At 43.5% G+C, this 20,188-nt stretch overlaps 1 protein-coding gene across 4 annotated transcripts in view; it reads left to right on the top strand.

Moving 5' to 3' along the window:
- The first annotated feature begins 9,417 nt into the window (after positions 1 to 9,417).
- The window catches only part of ADAR (adenosine deaminase RNA specific), a 33,225-nt gene continuing 22,454 nt past the window's right edge, over positions 9,418 to 20,188 (top strand). The window contains exons 1-2 of one of the 4 annotated variants that reach the window (XM_074262159.1): positions 9,418 to 9,693; positions 18,536 to 19,890. In XM_074262159.1, coding sequence (XP_074118260.1) covers positions 9,661 to 9,693; positions 18,536 to 19,890 — 1,388 coding nt within the window. In that variant the 5' untranslated portion in view covers positions 9,418 to 9,660. Of the gene's footprint in view, positions 9,694 to 10,154; positions 16,751 to 18,535; positions 19,891 to 20,188 lie in introns of those variants that run through there. The other 3 variants (XM_074262163.1, XM_074262162.1, XM_074262161.1) reach the window with 3 other exon arrangements.

Below are 20,188 nucleotides of genomic sequence, written 5' to 3'. Positions count from 1 at the left end.
GTACTTAACAGAGGTGGGGTTGGCTTCTAGGGCAGGATAGGTTAAGGTCAAGGTGACTGACTTCTGATTTTCCTTATCATTTCCCCCCCCAGACAAGTCCCCCCAAAAGCATTTGGGGAAAAGGGACAAAGGTCTCATCTTCTGTAGCTTCTTCCAGCTGACAAGGGTCGTAGAGATGTCCCTAGTTCATTTGGGGGTCTATGTCAGGAAGGGAAACACAGGATCTGAAGATAGCAACCGCTGAGTCTAGAGGGTGTGTGTCTCCTTGAGTCCCAGAGTCTCCATGCTGTAGAAGCAGCTGAAAGTTCTAAACTCAAAGCCTAGAAGAAAGGATTCCCACCAGCAGTTTTACAAAGGAAGGTATACCCCCTTGGTGCACAGATGGTCCCCAAAGTTGTATTTTGTGGCAGTCTCCTGGTTGCTTGTCCCCACGGATGATTATAATCGCATAACATCCTATCAATTGGAATGTTAGTTTTAAGGAGGTTATGGAGAAGTTTCAAGGAAGGTGCTGTAGAAGCACTGTGGGTGAGCTTGCCAGGATAATCCCTAAATGGGTTCCCTACAATTAACTTTGGGGGGGGTGCGTAATCATAAGTGCACCTGGCCTGTGTCCCACCTATGCAGCTCGTGCAAGTTGCTGAGGTGAAATTTCGGCAGTTTTGAGAAAAATCACACTCACTGGCACCCACAGTATTGGTGGTATAGGTCAATATTCCCACATCAGAGATTTGAACATGGCCATTAGGGGCCACGGTAACAACCACTGTCTCTGTGGTGTGGTGATGGGTAGATATGAGATCCTTCCCAGCCAGAAAGCAGGGAACAGTTGGGTCAGAGTTCCCCTGGGGGTTGGCTAGTACAAAAGGGGTGGCCTCTACTGAGGAGCTGGTGGCCCATGGGAATGGAACCTTTCCAAAGAATGCATTAGGCCGCATCTGTGACCCATCCTGGAGGTGGTGATGGCACACCCCCATTCCCCACAGAGTTCCCTAGTCTGACTAGGAAGTTGTCACCCCATTGCCCAGAAGCCACAAAGTAGGACCAAGAAATCTGGAGAGAAAATATCAAGAGTAGAGTCCTCATAACGAGGAAGAAAGGAGATTAGTGTGAGAGGCTTCTTTCTCCAGTGTCTTTCCTAGGCGTCTTTCGAAAGAAAAACTTCAGGTCCTCTATGGGCTCCCAGGAATAGACTGGGTTATCTGAAACAGAAGCAGCATTTTTAATCCTAGAAATATGAGTCCAACAGGGGGACTTTTCCAGTTTAACTGCAGTTGGAGTGGTTAAGATGACCTTGTATGGGCCTTTCCACTTTACTCCTAGGGGATCAGCCCCTTGGCGCTTCCAGCTTTTTAAATACACCATATCCCCGGGATTTACAGGGGAGTTAATCTGAGCAAGAGCATCTGTGGGTTTAGGGAGATGCTCGTTTGCATATTCAGAAAGGGCCTTTTGAATTGCACTCAGTTGTGAAGCAAATCAAGTGACCAGTTGCAATATCAGTTGTTAGAAAAGGCCTTCCCTACAAGAGCTCAAATGGACTGAGCTTAATGGCTTCCCTGGGGGCAGTTCTGATTCTAAGAAGCCCGATGGGGAGATTCTTAATCCAATCTTCTCCAGTCTCAAGACATAATTTAGTAAGGACTCATTTAAGGGAATGATTCATTTTTTCCACCTTCCCTGAAGCTTGGGGTCTCCAAGCCATGTGGAGATAGTAAGTAATTTTAAGAACTTTTGCTATAATTTGGGTCACCTGAGAAATAAAGGAAGACCCATTGTCACTCTGTAAAGAGGCAGGTAAACCAAAGCGAGGTATAATTTCATTTAACAGGCATTTAGATACTTCATGGGTTTTCTCAGTCCTGCAAGGAAATGCTTCTACCCGATTAGTGAATGTGTCCATGAACACTAGAAGCAACCTGAAACCTCTACAGGGGGTATATGCATGAAATCTAGTTGCCAGTCCTCACCAGGGTAAGTGCCTCTCCTCTGAATTGGCTTCAGGAGAGGTGGGGGCTTAACAGCTCCCTCAGGATTGGACAGGCCTGGCAGACTTGCCTGATCGTTTCCCCCAGCTTATGGCCAGTGAAAACTCATCCAACCAAGGAGTGGAGGGCATTCCTCCCCAGATGCGTAGCCTGGTGCAGACCAGAAATCAGTTTCCACCGATTTGCCTCTGGAACTAAGAGGTGGTCTGAGAGAGTCTGGTACCAACCAGAGGGAGAAAGGGTGTACCCCCTTTGTTCTTCGAGAGCTTTCTCCTGTGTACTATAGGAAAGAGTAAAATACTCAGTTAGCTGGGGAATTAAAGGTGTTAATAGGGGCGTAAGGGCAGCCACTTTAGCAGCTGCAACTGCCAGCCTATTTCCCTTAGTCTGAAGTGACTCTCCCTTCTGCTGCCCTCTGCAAAATATAACCGAGACCTCCTTGGGTTCATAGACAGCTTGTAATAGACGTAGAATTTCTCCCGAGTGTTTAATGGGAGAGTTTCTTGCTGTTAACAAGCCCCTTTCTTTCCAAATAACTCCATGAGCATGCAAAACATGAAAAGCATATTTGGAATCAGTATAAATATTGACTCTCATCCCCTTCTAAAGCTCTGGTTAATGCTATAAATTCGGGTTTCTGTGCCGAGGTGCCAGGAGGCAAAGGCTTAGCTTCCAGGGTGCTATAAAGAGATACCACTGCATGACCCGCCTTTCTCTCCCCGTCCGTGAACCATTCCTCATCTGGGTTCTCAAGAGGAATTTCCTTCAAGTCAGCTCTGCTAGAGTATACGGAGTCTATAATGTCCTCGCAATTATGGACAATCTCTCCAGATTGAGAGACGTCAGGGAGGAGGGTGGCAGGATTTAGTGTGTGGCAAATTTGAAGTCAAGTCAGGGGTATCTAGCAGGAGAGCCTGGTATTTAGTAAGTCTCCCACTTGAGAGCCACTGATGGCCTTCCTTTGGCTTCTAGAATGCTTTGGACCCTGTGGGGGGGTTAAAACCTGTAATGGTTGCCCCAAGATCAGTTTAGAGGCTTCTTCTATTAAGAGGGCTGCCGCTGCTACCGCTCCAAGGCAGGAAGGCCATCCTAGAGAAACTGAGTCCAGCTTCTTTGAAAAATAGGCCACTGGCCTGGGATCTGGTCCCAGAGACTGAGTAAGGACTCCCAAAGCCTGCCCGTGCCTTTCATCTACATACAGAGTGAAAGGTTTCTGTAAGTCAGGCAGGGCGAGAGCAGGGGCAGAGGTTAACTTGGCTTTCAAGGTTTTGAAAGCATTGGCCTGCTCAGGTCCCCATTCGAGAGGAAGGTTATCGGGACCTTGAATAGAATCATAAATGGGCTTAGCAATAATCCTGAAGTTTGGGATCCAGATCCTGCAGAAGCCCGCCATAGCTAAGAAGGTTCTCAGCTGTTTCTTAGAAACAGGAGGTGGGATACTTAAGATAGCCTGCTTCTTCTCCTCAGTTAGAGAGCGAGAGGTGGGGGTGAGATTGTGACCCAAATATTTGACAGATTGGCAGGCAATGTGGGCCTTGAATAGAGAGACCCTGTAAACCTCTTGAAGCTAAGAAATTCAAGGTTTTTACAGTCGCTGCCAGAGACTCCTCCCTAGTAGGACTGCAGAGCAAGATATCATCCACATATTGAATAAGACTGCTGCCGGGCAGCTCAAGATCTCTCAAATCTTTAGCTAAGGCTTGCCCAAATAAATGTGGACTATCTAGGAGCATTTGCGGTAGAACAGTCCAGGTTAATTGACTCAGAAGCTCACTGATTTAGCCCATTCAAAGTCAAAGAGAAATTGGCAGTCCTCGTGTAGAGGAATACAAAAGAAATGTCTTTTAAGTCCAGGGTGGGAAACCATTTAGTATTCCCTGGAATTTGTGTGAAGATTGTGTAGGGGTTAGGTACTATGGGATGGATTGGGATAATTGCTTCATTAATTGCCCTTAAATCTTTTACCAGACGATAATCCCCGTTGGCTTTCTTAACAGGAAGGATCGGAGTATTGCAGGGAGATTGGCAGTGGATCAGAAGTTTAAACTTAAGAAACTTTTCAATCAAATGTTGTAACCCGATCCTGTCTTCCTGCTTAATTGGATACTGCCGTCTATGAGGGAACACAGTAGGATCTTAATGAGGACTGGTTTAGCATGTGTTGCCCTTCCAGGAATGCCTTGATCCCAGACAGAAGAGTCTATGTCCCCCCAAATTTCATAAGGAACATGGGAAGGTCTCAGAAGGAGCACAAAAATATCACTTGGAGATTTGAGTAGAGAGAATTGGGTTCCCACCTTCTCCATTAAATCCCGACCCAATAGAGGGGTGGGACAGGAAGGAATAATTAAAAAGGAGTGTGGAAACAGCAAATCTCCATATCTACAAGGTAAGGGAAAAGTTTCCAAGCAGCCCTGGAGATTCCCTTCAATCCCCATTACTTTATGGGGGGAGGGACCAGTTGGGCCAGAGTGCCATAACAGAACTAAAAAGAGGCCCCAGTATGAAATAGAAAATTAATGTGCTTACCTGCCATGTCTAGAGTCACCCTGGGTTCGGCTGCTCTGATGGAGAAAGGTGGGGCCTCGCCGAACCCCCGGCCCCGTCATACCGAGTCCTGAGAGGACTGGAGGGCGAGGTTTGAGGCGGTGGCTCTACCCTTCTCTGGGCAGTCCCTTTTCCAGCGTCCTTCCTTGTGGCATTTAGGACAAGGACCAGAAGGCTTTCTCCAGGAGCATGTTCTCGCCGGGTGCCCCTGCCCTTTGCATCTAAAGCATGAACTCTTTTGATCTCCAGAAATGGCGGCAGCTAAAAGTTGGGCCTGCTCTTTGTTTCTGGCTCTGAGATCCTTCTCCATTGCTGCTGCCTGGTCTCTATTATTGAACACCCCAAAAGCAACTTCTAGTAATTGAGTCATGGGGGTTTGAGGCCCTAGGGCCAATTTTTGAAGCTTCCTCCTGATATCTGGGGCAAACTGGTTAATAACATGCATGCTAAGAACTGTGGCGCCCTCCTGAGAAGTGGGGTCCAGATTAGTGTATTTTCTCAGGGCCTCTTCCAATGACCTTGGAAGAGGGCGGGATTTTCCTCAGCTGTTTGATCTTGTCATAATTGACTTGCTTTTTGATTCCTTTTCTCATGCCCTCAATGAAGCAGGTTATTAGGTGGTCTCTCCTCTCTCTGCTTCCCACCTGGTAGTTCCATGAGGGGTCTGATAAAGGCACAGCAACAGCCCCTGCCTGGTACCTAGCAGGGGAGAAGGAAGCCATATCGTCCCCAAATTTCTGGGCTAAATCCCAAATTCGCCTTTTCTCCTCTATGGTACAAGAAGAGGAGATTATAATATTAATATCTCCCCAGGAAAGATCATATTGGAGGGTGATGGCTTTGAATCTCTCAATATATTTAGTAGGATCCTCAGAATATCTGCCCAATTTTTCCTTGATTTGGGAGAGATCCGACATGGAAAAAGGCACTTGTACTCTGAGTACTCCCCCCCTGAGGGTTGGCAACTTCCCTCAAGGGGAAGAGATTAGAAGTGCTTGGACCAAGATCCTGATCAACAGCTGTAGCCGAATCAGGCTCTCGTGGAAGAGAAGGGAAATTTACAGCTTCAGCCGGAGGAGGGCAAAGGCCTTGAGACTGGCCAGCCTCAGAGGGAGGCGGAAGGGATTGGGTTGAGGAGAAAGGCAGCCCACTTCGTGTATGAGGACTAAGAAGTGGGGGTTGGGCATTTCCAGAACTCGACTCCCGTGGAGAGGGGAGTCCTATATCTTTGGACCTTGGGTCGTGTTTCTGATAAGGAGGTGGTCCTGGAGTGTAATGGTTCTGCTGAGAGCCAGAGGGCGGAGCAGACGCTTCTTGTGCTCTTGAAGGAGAAGAGAGGATCGTCTAAAAGGTCAGTTTCTTCCTCTCCATTAGATTTGGCAAGTAACGCTTTGCAATTTGGTCTTAGTTCAGCGTCCTGCGTTAAAGCCATGAAGACTTGGACATAAGGGACTTCAATCCACTTCCTTTGTCTCCTGCAATATAAGTCTAACTCCTTAATAGTTCTATAATCTGTTGAGCCAAATATAGGCCATCTTTGCTGGCCGCCTAGAAGGTACTTTGGCCAGGCAATTTTGGAAAAATAAATTAGCTTTTTTGTTTTGAGATCTCTTATGCCAAATTTATCCTTGTTTTTTAAGAGACACCCTAGGGGTGAGTCTTTAGGAATGGATGAAATAAACTGTCTCATTCTCGCCTTAAGCCTCAAAAAAAAATGCTCAAAACCTTAAGAGCCATAAAGCATTCCAAATTTTTCCCAATAGCTTTTTTGTTCTCCAAGGCGTCCCTTGAGAGAGAGAAAAAAGAAATCGCAGAAATCCTTATCGTCCCCACGAATAAGGATTTTGCTTGAGCGAGAAAGCTCCAGCAGGCTAAATTAATCTGGATCTTTGGCTACTCACAGTTATGGGGGTTTAAAGATAGAGAGAGCTTACCTACAGCTGGCTCTATCCATCTCCCGTACGGGCCACCAAGTTTGTTGGGGATTTTTCCAGGCTTATGATGTGTGACAAGGCGCAGGTGAAGTAAAATAATTTATTCAATTTCTAAAATAAAAAAATAAAAGTTTATTTTAAATCACTGAGAGATCTGTCTCTCAGTGGACCAAAAACTCCAAGATGGGATTAAGAGTTCTGCAAGTTGGTCTAGGGTCACACAGCTGTTAAGTGACTGAGGTCTGGATTTGAATTCAGATCTTCCTGACTTCAGGTCTAGTTTGAGGCCATCTAGCTTCCCCTGAGGATCTTCTTTTGGAAGTTTAAGGAATGATGAGGAGACAAAACTTTCCTTGTAAGGGAATTAGGATTTACTGAATTAATCTAGGTTGCAAAAACCTACTGGGAAAAACTGTTTTCCTTATAGAAAAGAAGACACTGGGGGCAGCTAGTTAATACTTCCTAGTTGTATGACCTTAGGAAAGTCACTTAACCCCAATTGCCTTAGCAAAAGAAAAAAGGGAAAAAAAAAAAGACACTGGAGAAAATAGGAGATATTCATAATACTCATTAGTTTACAATCCTCCCTCTTATAAAATCTAATCTATGATTTTTTTTTTCCAGAAAATGTTTGCTGAATTGAAGGCTCCAAATCATGTTGGATAGAAAGACAGTTAATGTGTCTAGATTTAGCCTTCAGTTTAGGCACAAATATAATTATTCCCATTTTATTATTTTATATTTAATATTTTTATTTCATATATAAATGTTTTAATATTTAATAAATTGAGTCTCAGAAAACCCTCTGACTTTAGAATCACTTTTGGCAACATTGTAGCAGAGTAATTTATAAAATGAGAATAAAATATTTGCCCAGTCAATTTCTCAGGGTTTTAAGCTAATAAAAGGACTTTAAACTCATTAAAATAGAGATTATTGATGTTAGCATTATTTTAAAACCCCAACAAATATATATTTCCTTGCCCTAACTCCCTATCACCAGTTTAGTGGGTGTTTATATGTCACAAGGAGTATGGCAGGGAAATCCTATGAAGCTGCCCTCCTGTAAGACTGAGGAAGAAGCTGTTGTTGCCCATGGCCTATTAGTCTGTTGTTTAGAGAATCATAAGGTCTTAGTTTTAGAGATAGGACTTCTTCAACTTTTTTCACTTGCAACCCCTTTTTTACCTAAGAGATTTTTATGTGACCTTTGGTATATAGGTATATAAAATAGATATGCAAACCAAACATTTACTAATAATAAATCATAATTTTGTGACATCTACATTCAGTTACAAGATGGGGATTGTGGGACACAGCTTAAGAAGCTTGGATCTAAGCAGCTCTTTCATTTTATTTATAGGGAAACTAAGTCCCAAATAGGTAAAATAATTTGACCAATATCACAAAAGTATCAGAAGCAATATATGAAGCGCCCAAGAAATTTTTACATGATCTTGCCGATGTAGATCTATAAAATAGGTATAGAAATCAAACATCATTTCCCCCACATTCATTTACAAGACCCCATATGGGGTTGCAACCCAGTTTAAGAAGCTGGTGTCTACAAAGCATCTCCAGGCTTTCCTACATGATTCCTGCTTTTAGTGCAGCTTCCAGTCCCTTCCCCCTCCCAGGTATTTTGATTGCATTTTCTTTGCCATTTTTATTTCAGTAGGGAAGAAACTCATCAGCCTGTTTTTCTCCTCTAAAAATGATCTTTTTTTTTTTTTTTTTCCCCCCCTAATATAGCTGCCAGAGATTTTGAAATGTGCTGGCAGTTTAGCAAACTTAAACTAGCAGTCCCTCTGTTAAGCTTCTGTTAAAGACAATCATGCTAGAGATTTGGGCGTTTTGTTTCATTAGCTATCTTTTTAGTACCGTAGTTTGGCTTTTCCTTCACATACTTATTATATGTGCAAACTCGAGGGCATTCCTCTTCATCTTAATGCAATTTAAAGTCAAGGGAACCTTTTCTGTCAACAGCTGAAACTCCACCTTCTATCTCATATGTTACTCCCGTCCCCTCTGTTAGCTCCATTCCATCTGTGTCATCTCCCAAGTAAACGGGGAGCTCCTGAGAGCTCATTAGTTTGTTTTGTTTCGTTTTTTAAACTTTATATCCCCAGTGCTCAGTAAAAGGCGATTCATAAAAGCTCGCTGATGGACCTTTTAATAGCACTTTACGGGGACCCTGTGTGGAGAACTTTGTGGTGGGGTTGAAAGAGCTTTCCAGAAGACACCCAGGGATTTGGGGACCCCGGGAAGGGACTATAAGTTAAAATATCCACCAGGCTTTGAGTAAAAGGACCTTTTTTGTTTGGTTGGTTGGCTTTTTTAGAACCATGGAGTAGGCCCAGAAGAAACCCAACGTGCCCCAGTGCTCGTCCATGGCCTTGAGCTAGCACAAGGCCCAGGAGACCACCCAACTTCCAGGGCCGGGTTGGATCTCCGGTGGGAAATACTGGGATGGAGAAGGGGGGACGGGGCGGGGGAGCAGCATCAGTGGAGAAAATGCCCTCACCAAAAAGATCTAGGATCCATCATCGTATCCAAAAATGGCAAAGAAAAAGAGAAAAAAGGTGGGGGAAGGGGGAAGAAAGAGGGGTCTGGCGAAGAAATCAAGAACAAGATGGGGATGTCACCTTGACAAACCCTTTCCCCCAGTCCCCGCACCCCCTTTTCGTGGAGAATTCATGTCAACATCTCTATAAAAAAAAGAAAAAAGAAGGGAGGTGGGGCAGGCGGGAAGGAGGACCAAAGAAACAGACTCTTCTTTCCTCCTCCTCCTCCTCCTTCTTCATCATCTCCTCCTCCTCCCCCCCCCCAAGAACAAAACCCCAAACCCCGAGGAGAGCGAGGGAAGAAAGGGATGGTTGGCAAGTCACGTGAGTTTGCACTCCTCCCCCGCGCGGCGCCCGATGACGTCACCAGCGCGCGACTGGACCATTGATTCTCGCCTGAAGAAGGGAGAGGGAGACGTAGTGGGGGTCGGGGTGGGGGGGGTGGGAACTAGCGGCCCTCTGACCCGCTGCAGCCGCGGACTCGGGCTCCCACCGAATTGGAAGACGGGGTAAGCGCCTTCTTCTCCTCCTCCTCCCTTCGCCCCCCTGTTCTCTTCTTCCACCATCGCCAGCTTCCTGGAACCGGACACCGAGGTGCCCGCTGCCCGCCGGTCTTGACTGTGGCGGATGGGGGAGCGCGCACCTGTGAGCGCGCGATGGGTGAGTCGTGGGGGGAAGGGGGGAGGAGGTGGGAGAGCGAGGCTCGGGCCCCGCCGCGGGTCCACCCAGCCTCCGGGGGGCCTCGTGCTGCCTCCTGGGGAGCGGGGTGGGGGGGCGTTCCTCACGCACGCGCGCCCCCTCCCCCCGCAGCCGTGCGCGTCCGCATCCTCCGCCGCCCTCCCCCCCCCTCCGCAGCGCTCTGCTGCTCTAGCCTCCTGCATCCTGACGGTCCGGCTGCCGACCCGCCTGGCGTCGGTCTGACTCCTGAGTGCGTGTTGAAGCGCCTCGGGGCCCGGTTTGTCACCTCAGGGGCGGAGGAGGAGGGGGCGGCGGCGGGCTGCTTGGCGCGGTGCCCGGGCTCCCGAGGGTGAGGCTGCACCGGGGCCTTGCGTTGGACGCGTTCAGGCTGGGGGCGGAGGGAGGGAGCAGCAGCCTGGCTCCAGCCCAAAACTACGGGAGGTGGTGGGGGAGTGCAGGGTGCAAGTGTCTACGTCGTGCATCCTGCATCTCAGCATCCCTCGGAGCAAAGCGCTCCGTGAGCGACAATGGGGCGGAAGCTCCCCGAGCCAGGCCCGGGCTGTGATTTATCAGCGGGGGACCGAGCAGGATTGCTGGAGCTTTATGTCACACGGAGGAGGAAGCGCTGAATTGTGGGACCGATGGGAGACATGCAGCTAATTTTTCCATATTGCCCCCTTCCTGCCCCCCAATAAGAGGCTTTCTCTTTCAAAGACCTCAGAGTCAAGAATTTTCTTGTTTAAAAAGAAAGGGAACTTTTCACAGTCCATGTTTAAGCTTCTTAACAAACGTTTTGTCCCAGATGTGAAGGAGGGGGAAAATGTAGGAGGAAGACAGGAGAAAAAAATGGGACTGCTGAGCCCTTCAAAGTTAGAGCTTACAGTTTGAAGCGCCCCCCCCCCCCCCCTTTATAGATGAGGGCACTTTTGCCTTGCACACACTACTATGGAGCAGAGTGACTTAGGAACCCAAGGCCTGTCTCCAAACAAAGTGCTCTTTCCCCTGGGCTCGAGTGCAGGCTTAAAAGAGGGCGGAGTTAGTGTTCAGCACTGCTAGAGTTGGGCAGTGGTCTTGGGAAATCGATTATTCATAAACTCTTACAGGCTTTTCTCAGGATACCATCTGTTAGCCGGGGACCTTTGTGATGGGCCTGGATTAAGTTTTCTGGACAGCAGCATGACTAGCTGGCATTTAGGTACTCTCACTTTTCAGAGAAAGAAACTAGAAAGGGGGTGGTTGGTTTGCTAAAAATGTTAGTGGGCCAGGCCTTTGTGGGACATTGGACAGAGCCCCGGCTCTGGGCTTCAAGTCCTCTGCTATCATTCTCTGTGATCTTGGCCAAGTCAATTAACCACCTCATCTGTAAAATGAAGAAAGCATTCGATTAGACCATTCTGACTATCCGTGACTTCATGGTCCCAGGCAAGTGTCTCCTCTTATAAAAGAAATAGAGGTACATGTGTATGTTGAAAGACATACAAGAATTATAAATATCTAGTATGTTGGCCACTGAAGGCCAGGTCATTTAAATTTTGAAGTCTAACGTGTACAGAATAACAGTTTTTCCTAGAATCCCTTACTAGCCTTATTTTATTTCTAAGGATAGAGGTATTCTTAATTAGTCATAGTATTGCAGATTTTAAACTGGGGAGGGGGGAATTTTATAGAAAATTAAAGTGAATCCCAAATAAATTAAAGCAATATGCACTTCACCAAGACCTGGACAACAAATTCAACTGTCCCTTGGTACCCTCAGGCTTCCCAGTCAGAAAGGGAAGAGAAAAAGAAAGAAAGGGAAGAGACATTTTTTATCGGCCTTTGGCCACTGCCGCTAACACTAACCATTTAAATGCTTTTTGAATAAATGAATGCTTTCTTTTTCTGTTGTTAGTTCTGCCTTAAGAGAAGTATGAGTCCATCCTACAAGTTCTTCTCTTAGCTAGCCATCTTGCTAGCTTGGTAATATTATTATGACAGTAAGAAGAGCACCTTATCAAAACAGAAGAATTTTGTGGGGGGAAGTGTGTGGAAAGAGAAAAGTATGCTTCAATTCAAAGTGTTTTTTTGGTTTTTTGGGTGGTGTTTTTTTTTTTTTTTTTTTTTTTTTTTTTTGGATGCAAAAGGTAGAGAACTCAGTGTTTAGTATCACTAGGCTTCTGCAGTGATTTTCATTAGGTAGAGAGTAACTTATTTTAGTATAGTATCTATTAGATTTGGATTATAATAAAACTGCTTCGATTAAGTTTTCTAGACAACATTATAATGATCATTTGGCCTTAGAAAAGAATAGTTCTAAATTATTGGATTTGTTTGAAAGTGTATACAGCAGATATTTGTTGTGAGGGATAGCTCTCCCTCAGGAGTAAGGGAGGAATACAGGAGATAACTATGATGATGTAAAGAACAGAAGACATCAATAAAAATTTATTTTTAAAACAGAAAGTGTATATGTAGCAGAGATAGTGCTGAGTTTAGATGATGGAAGACCTGAGTTCAAATCCACCCTCTGACACTTACTGAGTAAGCCTGGACAAGTCACTCCATAACGTTTATCAACTAAATCATTGACCAAGTTGGTTGAGGCAGTTCCTGCACAACAATGACTATATTTGGGAGCACTGGCCAATGATAATGTTAACTTGGGAAGGGCAAGATGTGCAGTGTTGATATTTTATAGTGGGATGTGTTGTTTTTTTCTTTCAGTCTTATGGTTCCTTTTTTTTTTTTATATATGACTGAAGAAATTTGAGTAAATAATTAAGATCAGAATGATAACTAGGAGCCTTTTACTTATTGTTGGTTGATCTGAATGATGTTTTTCACTTGCTATCCCATTAGAAAAGCAGACACCCTATATTAGATATAAATTTTAGGGAAGTTGAGGTAAAATATAGCTAACCCCATTTATCCAGATGCAAATAGTTCTCCTTTTTTGTGTATATTTATTTAGCAGAAGATTCAGCATACTGTGTAGGTGGGCAAATTTCATTTTTTTCATTTGAGAGAAGGGGTGCTGGTTTGGTAACTGTAGTTATTTCTCAGTTGAAGGTGTAATGATTGAAAATGATTGATTTCAATCCAGCCATTTAAAAATTATTCCAAGTCAAAACGACTTGATTTAATAATATTGTAGGAAAAGTTCAGTCTGGTCCCCAACCATCTTAAAATTGTCCTAAGTAATTAGGATTCTTAATAATGAGACCATAGATTGTTTATCCCTTTATGTTTTACAAAAATATTTCATAGTCATCATCTCAATCCTCACAACAACCCAAAATATTTTTCGTTATAACATGTACTTATTTTAAAATGGTAGCGGAATAAGAGGATCAGTTATTCCTCTCCAGTTCTATATCCAGTGTGCATTGCCCTATTGTTCAGTCTTCCTTCCTTTGTCTCCTGTTATTAATATTTGATTCTCTAAATTATCCTACAACAGTCTGTTGATACTGATGTACAATTCAAACTGCCTTGCCTTCTTCACCCCTTCCTTTGTTCCCTAGTAACTTTACCATATGTAACAATAGGTAGCAGTGAGATATGAAAAAAAATGTAAAGACTTTGTATTGTTTCCAAATCCTCTTCTCCTGACCCTGGATTTCAGGTATGACCTTGAAGTCTAAATATTTCTGAAATTAAACCCTTTTATCAGTTACATATACTTGTTTTAGCAGTGAACTAAAAGTAAGCAGTCACATCCCTATAAATTTCATACAGTTTAAATTTTCAGTCTCTTGGACAGTTTGGAACTTCCATCCTCAATAGAAGAGGATTTGATAATCCACAAACCAAATTGCCATTGTATATAATATTTTTGGCACAGTCTTACCTGAAATTAAAACCATTTGTTTCATTATTCTTGCTCGTGTGTTTTTTTTTTATTGTTTCTTTCCATTTGTTGTGTTAACAGATACAAAAATAATATATTTATTTAGCACTTAAGGTTTATTTATATGTTATGTATTATTTAGAATTTCATAGCTAATAAGTGTCAAAGGCAAGGTTTAAACTCAAGTCTTCCTAACTCCTAGCCCAAAGCTCTATCTACTATGCCATTTAACTGCCTGATAACAGATGTAAAATAAAGCCATTGCTTGTCCTGCACAGCTTCTTGTAGACATAAGGTTTCCTTTGTATTTATATCAAGAAATCCTTTGGCCAGAGGCACTCCTCTCTCTCTTTTTGAGCCTTTTCAGCACTTCTGTCAAGACCTTTATAAAGCCCCTTGATAGATTTGGGAGGTTGAAAATGAGTACAGAGATTGTTTTCTTATTCATAAAATGAGGATGTTGTACCCAGGGGGCCCCAGATGCTCCTGAAGTAAGGTATCTCCTCTAAATACATGTTGACTGATTGAAAGCTGACAAAGTCACTTGACTTTGGGAGCCAAAATTTGTGGAGTCTTTCTTAGGCAAAGAAGTAGCCCCAGACCAAAAATATATTAATAGGAGTCCAGATTAAAAGGGCAAATGGGAACATGTGAAGCTGTCACATTGAAGATATGAAATAAACCTGCTCCTGGGTCCAGTGGAAAGGGAATGAGCAGGAGCAGAATGTTGAGTTTGGGGCCATCTTAAAGTCTGCATTCTGGCACAGACAGAAGGAAAATGCACAGCCTGGGGCCTCCTTCCATCCCCCACATACTTCATCTCTTTCACCTCAAAGCCGGTACCCTTTTTCATGGTTTGACAAGCCCACATCACAGGGGCAGGGGCCTGCTAAGATGTTCAGTTCAACAGACTGCTGTGTACAGAGCCCTGTGCTAAGAGCTAGGGAAATCACAGCTTTTGGATAAGACTAGGCCCTTGCCCTCCCAGAACTTCTGGTCTGAAGGTGGAGAAGGAAGAAAAGGACCAAGCTTGGATAAATGGAAGACACAGTATTGCATGGTAAGTACATTAGAAAAGTACAGAACAGTGTACTGTGTGAGGTCGGGGCTTAGGACAAGGGAGAGGAAAGGTTTTCTAGGCTGAGACAGGGCGTATTGGGACTGGGGGAAGGTATCAGCGCTAAGAGTCGCCTGTTTTGAGCTGGAGCCTAGAGCACACATAGGCAGGGAATAACCCAGAGTTTTCTGTCACCACCCTGGACCTCAGGAAGTAAAATGATTAGGAATAAGTAGAAAGAACGATTATGAATAAGACCAACTGCAGTTACTTGAGCGGCTAAGATTAAATGATAAGAGCTATTCATCTTCATGTTTCTATGCATAAATTGATCTTTTGTTTAGGGAAGAAATTTCAGTGAATGGTTTATTATTGCCTACTATGTTGGATCAAAGGGTAACAGTTATGGCATTGGGCAAACCTCCAGGAGCTGAATCTTTGGTGGGCTTGGACCTGAAAGAAGTTTAAAGAAGCTGAGGTGGGTTAATCTGAAGAGCACAAGTCTGAGGAAGCATCTAACTAGTTTTACTGAGATGGAGGGAGGTCTCCATTGCAGCAGGGAACATTTAAATTCAGCTTGAAAGAGAACTATCTGACAAGAAGGGCTGTGGGAAACTGGAGCAGGTATGTAGAATTTCTGTGTAGTGTAGGCCTTGGAGAGAAAAGTGGAAAAGAGGGAGGGATATCCTAACCCTCACACTGCCACTCCCTTAAGAGAATCTCTTGTTCTTGCCAAGACTCAGTTTTCCTATCTGTAAAATGAGGTTGTTGTACCCAGTGGCCCTTAAATGCTCCTGAAGCTCTAAGTCTCTAGACACAATTGATATTTTCTCTTTGAATTTAGGAGCCTTCACTTTTCTTCCCTAGTCCCATGGGTCTGTGAGCTCACATTGGTTCACATATTCCCTCCAATGATACAGATCAAAGCTTCTCTGGGCTTTGTCCATCCTTTGTGACTCCCTAATGGATTCCCCTAATGTTGCCACAGGTTCCATCCAGCATGTATTTTCTTTTCGTTCAACCCTACCAACAAAGCAACTATCCTGTCATTAGATGAATGGATGTCACTACAACAAAAATGGATTAGCGTGGACCCCATGAATTTGATGTTTGAAAAAATTCAAGGTTCAATTGTCTTGGGATGAGACTAGACCTATGATTTTTATTGATCATAGAAAACTCCAGTGGGATAACTCCCTCTTCCTTTGTAGTTGGCATCTTCTCTGCTATTTGTAGTCTTAGAAATTGCTTGGATAAGAAAAGATTAAGTGACATACCTAGTCATACAATTGATACATGTCAGAAATAGAACTTAATCTCAGATCTTTCTGACTATAAGGCCAGTTCTGTCCAGTCTGCCAGGCAGACATGATTCTTACCGAATTAAAAAATTCAACAGCAATAATAAAACATGAAATCATAAAATTTGAACCAATTTTGAATGGTATTTTTTTATTTGCGAATACCCACTATTTTAAAGGTAGTAAAACTCTTTTGGGGTAACTTTCAACTAATTTTGGAGAGACACACTTTCTCTTCTGGTCCCCTGGCCCCAAACCTCCCAGGGTAAATTATTGAGATTTGTTTGTGTTCTAGTTAGTCCTGCAGGCTTTTCAAATCCTAGGAGACTCTGTTTTAGATGTGGTTCATCTATCTCTTTGTTTTTGTTTTTATTGAGTGTAATTCTGAAATTTAATGTGAAGAAAATCCTGGGTGCTATAGAGTTTGTAAGTTCTTTGAAAGCACTGGAGATGTGTTTGCAGTGAAACTGGATATCTCTGGCCTGTATTTGCTTTAACTCCACCTCTAGGTGGATCTAAGCTTTTTTCTGTAGGAGAAATGAAAGTGAAACTTAGCCGGAGCCATTTTCTTCAAGCTGTGTGTTTTCTCTATAGGACCGTGGGAAAATGTTTTATTTTCATATTATCAAAGTTATTCCTCTTTTACTTTTAAACAGGGATGTTAGACTGCAAAAGCTATTATACTAACCAAAGAACTAGTCTTTGAAACTTTACTGTCACCCTTAGTTCCTTTCTCCTTCTCTAGAGGGAAGTTTTCCTGTAGTTAATGGATTAGTTTACACCACGCGAGTTTCTTTTCTTGTGCTCAAATAAGTGAGATGAATTAAGCTCATCGGTATGGACAAACTTCAGGTAAGGGCAGCTTCTGATTATTAACTAACTTCTGCAGGAGCCCTATGGCTGACTTGAACCGAATGTGAAGCTCAAATATTGAGGGTTAGAATATGGCATTTTTAGCCAATACTTCCTGGGACCTCTTGAAAGACCCCCTGTGGTGGTACTGCTGCTGCTGTCACCACTACCATGGTCACACCCCTGCTAATTTTAGATGCCAGGGGAATCACAATGGTAATGATGCCCCTTCCCACTATTCAGAGATTAGACTTTACTGTCTGGGCCCCACCCAATCTCAAGATTAGGGGTTTAAAGGAAGAATAGATCCTCCTTTACACCAGGGCTTCTTAAACTTTTTCCATTTCCAACCTCTTTTTGCCTGAGAAATTTTTATGTGACCCCAGAAAAATATATATAAGTACACAAATCAAACATTTACTGATAATAAATCATACTTTTATGATATACCCCACCACCACCACCATATTCAGTTATGAGACCCTATATGGAGTCATGAAACACAGTTTAAAGTTCTGGGCAAAAGTTAATATCAGGGAAGATGTGTAACAAGCAGGCTTATGCTCAAATCATTTTAGAATTAGAATTTTAGAGTTGAAAGACACCTTGGATCCCAGAATCTAGCTCCCTCACTTTGCAATTGAAATGGAGACCCAGGGCGAAGTTTATAGAGCTGGCTGAGTTTTTTATTTATTTGTTTTTTTAAAGATATCTTCTAACAACTTCACTTTGGTCCATTTAAAATGACTCATATCATTTTATGACTGAAAAAAGTAAGTCCCTGAGATGTAGTGATTTGCCCAAGATCACTCAGACATGTTACATGACTCTTAAACATTTTTTTAAAAACATAATTTTTAACAAGCCTGGGTTTAAAATAACAAAGCCTACATAAGAGGGTCAGTGTGATCATGAAGAGTTTGAGCAATTCAAGAATAAATATTATTGACTTATCTCTATCCCCATCTTGGGTCTATCAGGCAGTTTTTCTTCCTTGAAAATAGTAATTTGGATTTTTTTTAAGGGTTTTTTTTTTTGTTGTTGTTGTTGTTGTTTTTTGCAAACTGAAAAGTGCTTAAAGAACTGAACTTTTCCATTTTGAAAATATGTCACTTCAAAAATTCACCAAAGTGTAAACAGCTTATATTTTAAGAGTTATTATTCAGCCCTCTGAGAATTTAAAGTAAGGCTGAGAATATGATTTGTGTAAATGTCTGTTTCCAAACAGAGACTGTATTTAGTACCTATATTCCCAGAAATGGGTAGTAATAATATGTACTACCAAAACAGCAAAAAAGTATATTGCTTCAATAATAGAGTAAAATGAGTGTGGAACAAAGAATAAATTTCCTATTAGTCTCTGATGCTGATGATTACTTTTCATTTATAATTTTAGAATACAGTCCCATGGAGAACTTTGGTGGTTGGGGTAAAATTGTTCGTGACAAGGCCTATCTACCATACAGAAGGGAGGCCCAAGCCCTTCATATAAGGCCTGCGTTCTCTTGCCAGAAGCTCATTGGTTTGGGGGTGGGATTCCTACCTGAACTCCCACTTGTCTTTTCTTCTCTGCCTCTCTCTTCCCGTCCCTCTGACTCCCTGTGTCTGGGCTCTCTGCAGCACTTGTGAGGGGGGCAGATCGATCCCAGAAGCCCTGAGCCTCCGTGGCCCGCCGGCAGCACACTGAGCAGGGTGCCACTTCAGGCAGAGGCCGGTGTCAAGCACACCCACTCTTAGGGCCACTGTCCTAACTGGCCCTTTTTCCCACCATCTCTTGTCCTGCAGGGGTGTTCCCTCGACAGACACCGTAACCATCAGGTCCAAGGCTATGATTACAACAAATCCAGACAGCAGCTGGGGCAGGGGTTCTATCCTGAAAGATTTCGAAATCAGCAAATAGAGTTCCTGAGGGGACAGCTCCCCGAAGTGCCCCTGATCAGGGAGCAGCCATCAACATCATCTTTTCTGCCCAGGGAGAGGCCGCAATTCTCAGGACCACCTGCTGGCGTGAGGCAGCCTGGGACCTGGAATGCTGTAAGGGCATCTCCTAGCAATCCCTCGCCCTGGAAAGGTTCACCTTCCCCAAGAGGCAGGGCCACATCGAGGCAAGGGGTGGCTAAGCTCACCTTTAATTTCCAACAGCTGTCTATCAATCAAGATCAGGAACAAAGGATTTTGGAGCTTTTAGGGGAACTTAGGGAAGGACAGTCTGCTACAGTCTATGATCTTGCCAAGAAACTTGGGGTCCAAAAGAAAGAAGTAAATCGAGTTTTGTACCATCTGCTGAAGCAGGGGAAGTTACACAGGGAAGAAGGCACACCTCCTGGCTGGAGGATCCCAACCCAGTCCCATGCTTGGAAACAATCTAACCAAGTTTTGAGACAAGGTGTCAAAAAGGGTCCAAATAAAAACCCCAGCTTGGACTTCAAAGACAAAAGTTTTGTACCTGACTCAGAAGATCTGCTTGATTTTGTCAACATGACTGAGGTCAAGGAGAAAATCTGTGCCTACTTATATGATGTTCCAGATTCCTCTGCCCTGAACTTAGCCAAAAACATTGGTCTTGCCAAGGCTCGAGATGTCAATACCTTACTCTTTGATTTGGAAAGGCAAGGAGATGTTAGAAGAGAAGGATTTGCTCCTCCTAAGTGGTCACTGACAGTCAAAAAGCGAGAGAGGATGCAACTTAAAAAAAATGAAAATGTCCCAGTAGGCAGCCATAGATCCAAAACAGATAACTCAGATGGCACCATCACTCCAGCCAATAGGAAAGAAGAAAGTGTTGAGAATGGACATCGGCCTCCATCGGGGTCGTCAGAGGACATCCCAGGATTGTTTGAGGAACCCCGACTACGAAACAATAGCTTCTTAGATGTGAAAGTTGAAAATGGTCAGTGGGCCACAGATGACATCCCAGATGATTTAAATAGCATTAAGCATGGAGATGACCTGCAGACCATAATGGATCTACCCAACTATATGGCCCGTGTTGGTGCTTCATCACAGTTCACAGCTATCAAGAAACTGACAGCTTGCCGACAAAAAAATCCAATCAGTGGACTGCTAGAATATGCTCAGTTCACCTGCCAAACTTGTGAATTCACACTCTTAGAACAGACAGGTCCATCACACGAACCCAGGTAAGACAATATAGCAAAAAATAAAAGCTAATCTCTAATCTATAGCACTCTAAAATTTGCAGAGCACTTTAGCAATATCTCATTTTATTTATACCCTAGGAGATAGGTATTATGATTCCCATTCCCATTTTACAGGTGACAAAACTAAAGCAGACAGACATTAAGTGAGGTGCTCATGGTCACACTGGTAGTAATTGCCTGAGGGTGGATTTGAACTTGGGTCCTCCTAACTCTAGGTCCAGTGCTTGATACACTGGGGCACTAGCCTCATAATTTTAGTAGAATGAAAGTTGGGTTC

This window comes from Sminthopsis crassicaudata, chromosome 4, assembly GCF_048593235.1.
Source record: "Sminthopsis crassicaudata isolate SCR6 chromosome 4, ASM4859323v1, whole genome shotgun sequence".
In the NCBI taxonomy this organism is placed as follows: Eukaryota; Metazoa; Chordata; class Mammalia; order Dasyuromorphia; family Dasyuridae; genus Sminthopsis; species Sminthopsis crassicaudata.
Note: the sequence above shows the minus strand (reverse complement) of the source record. Positions and strands in the feature narration are given on the sequence as shown.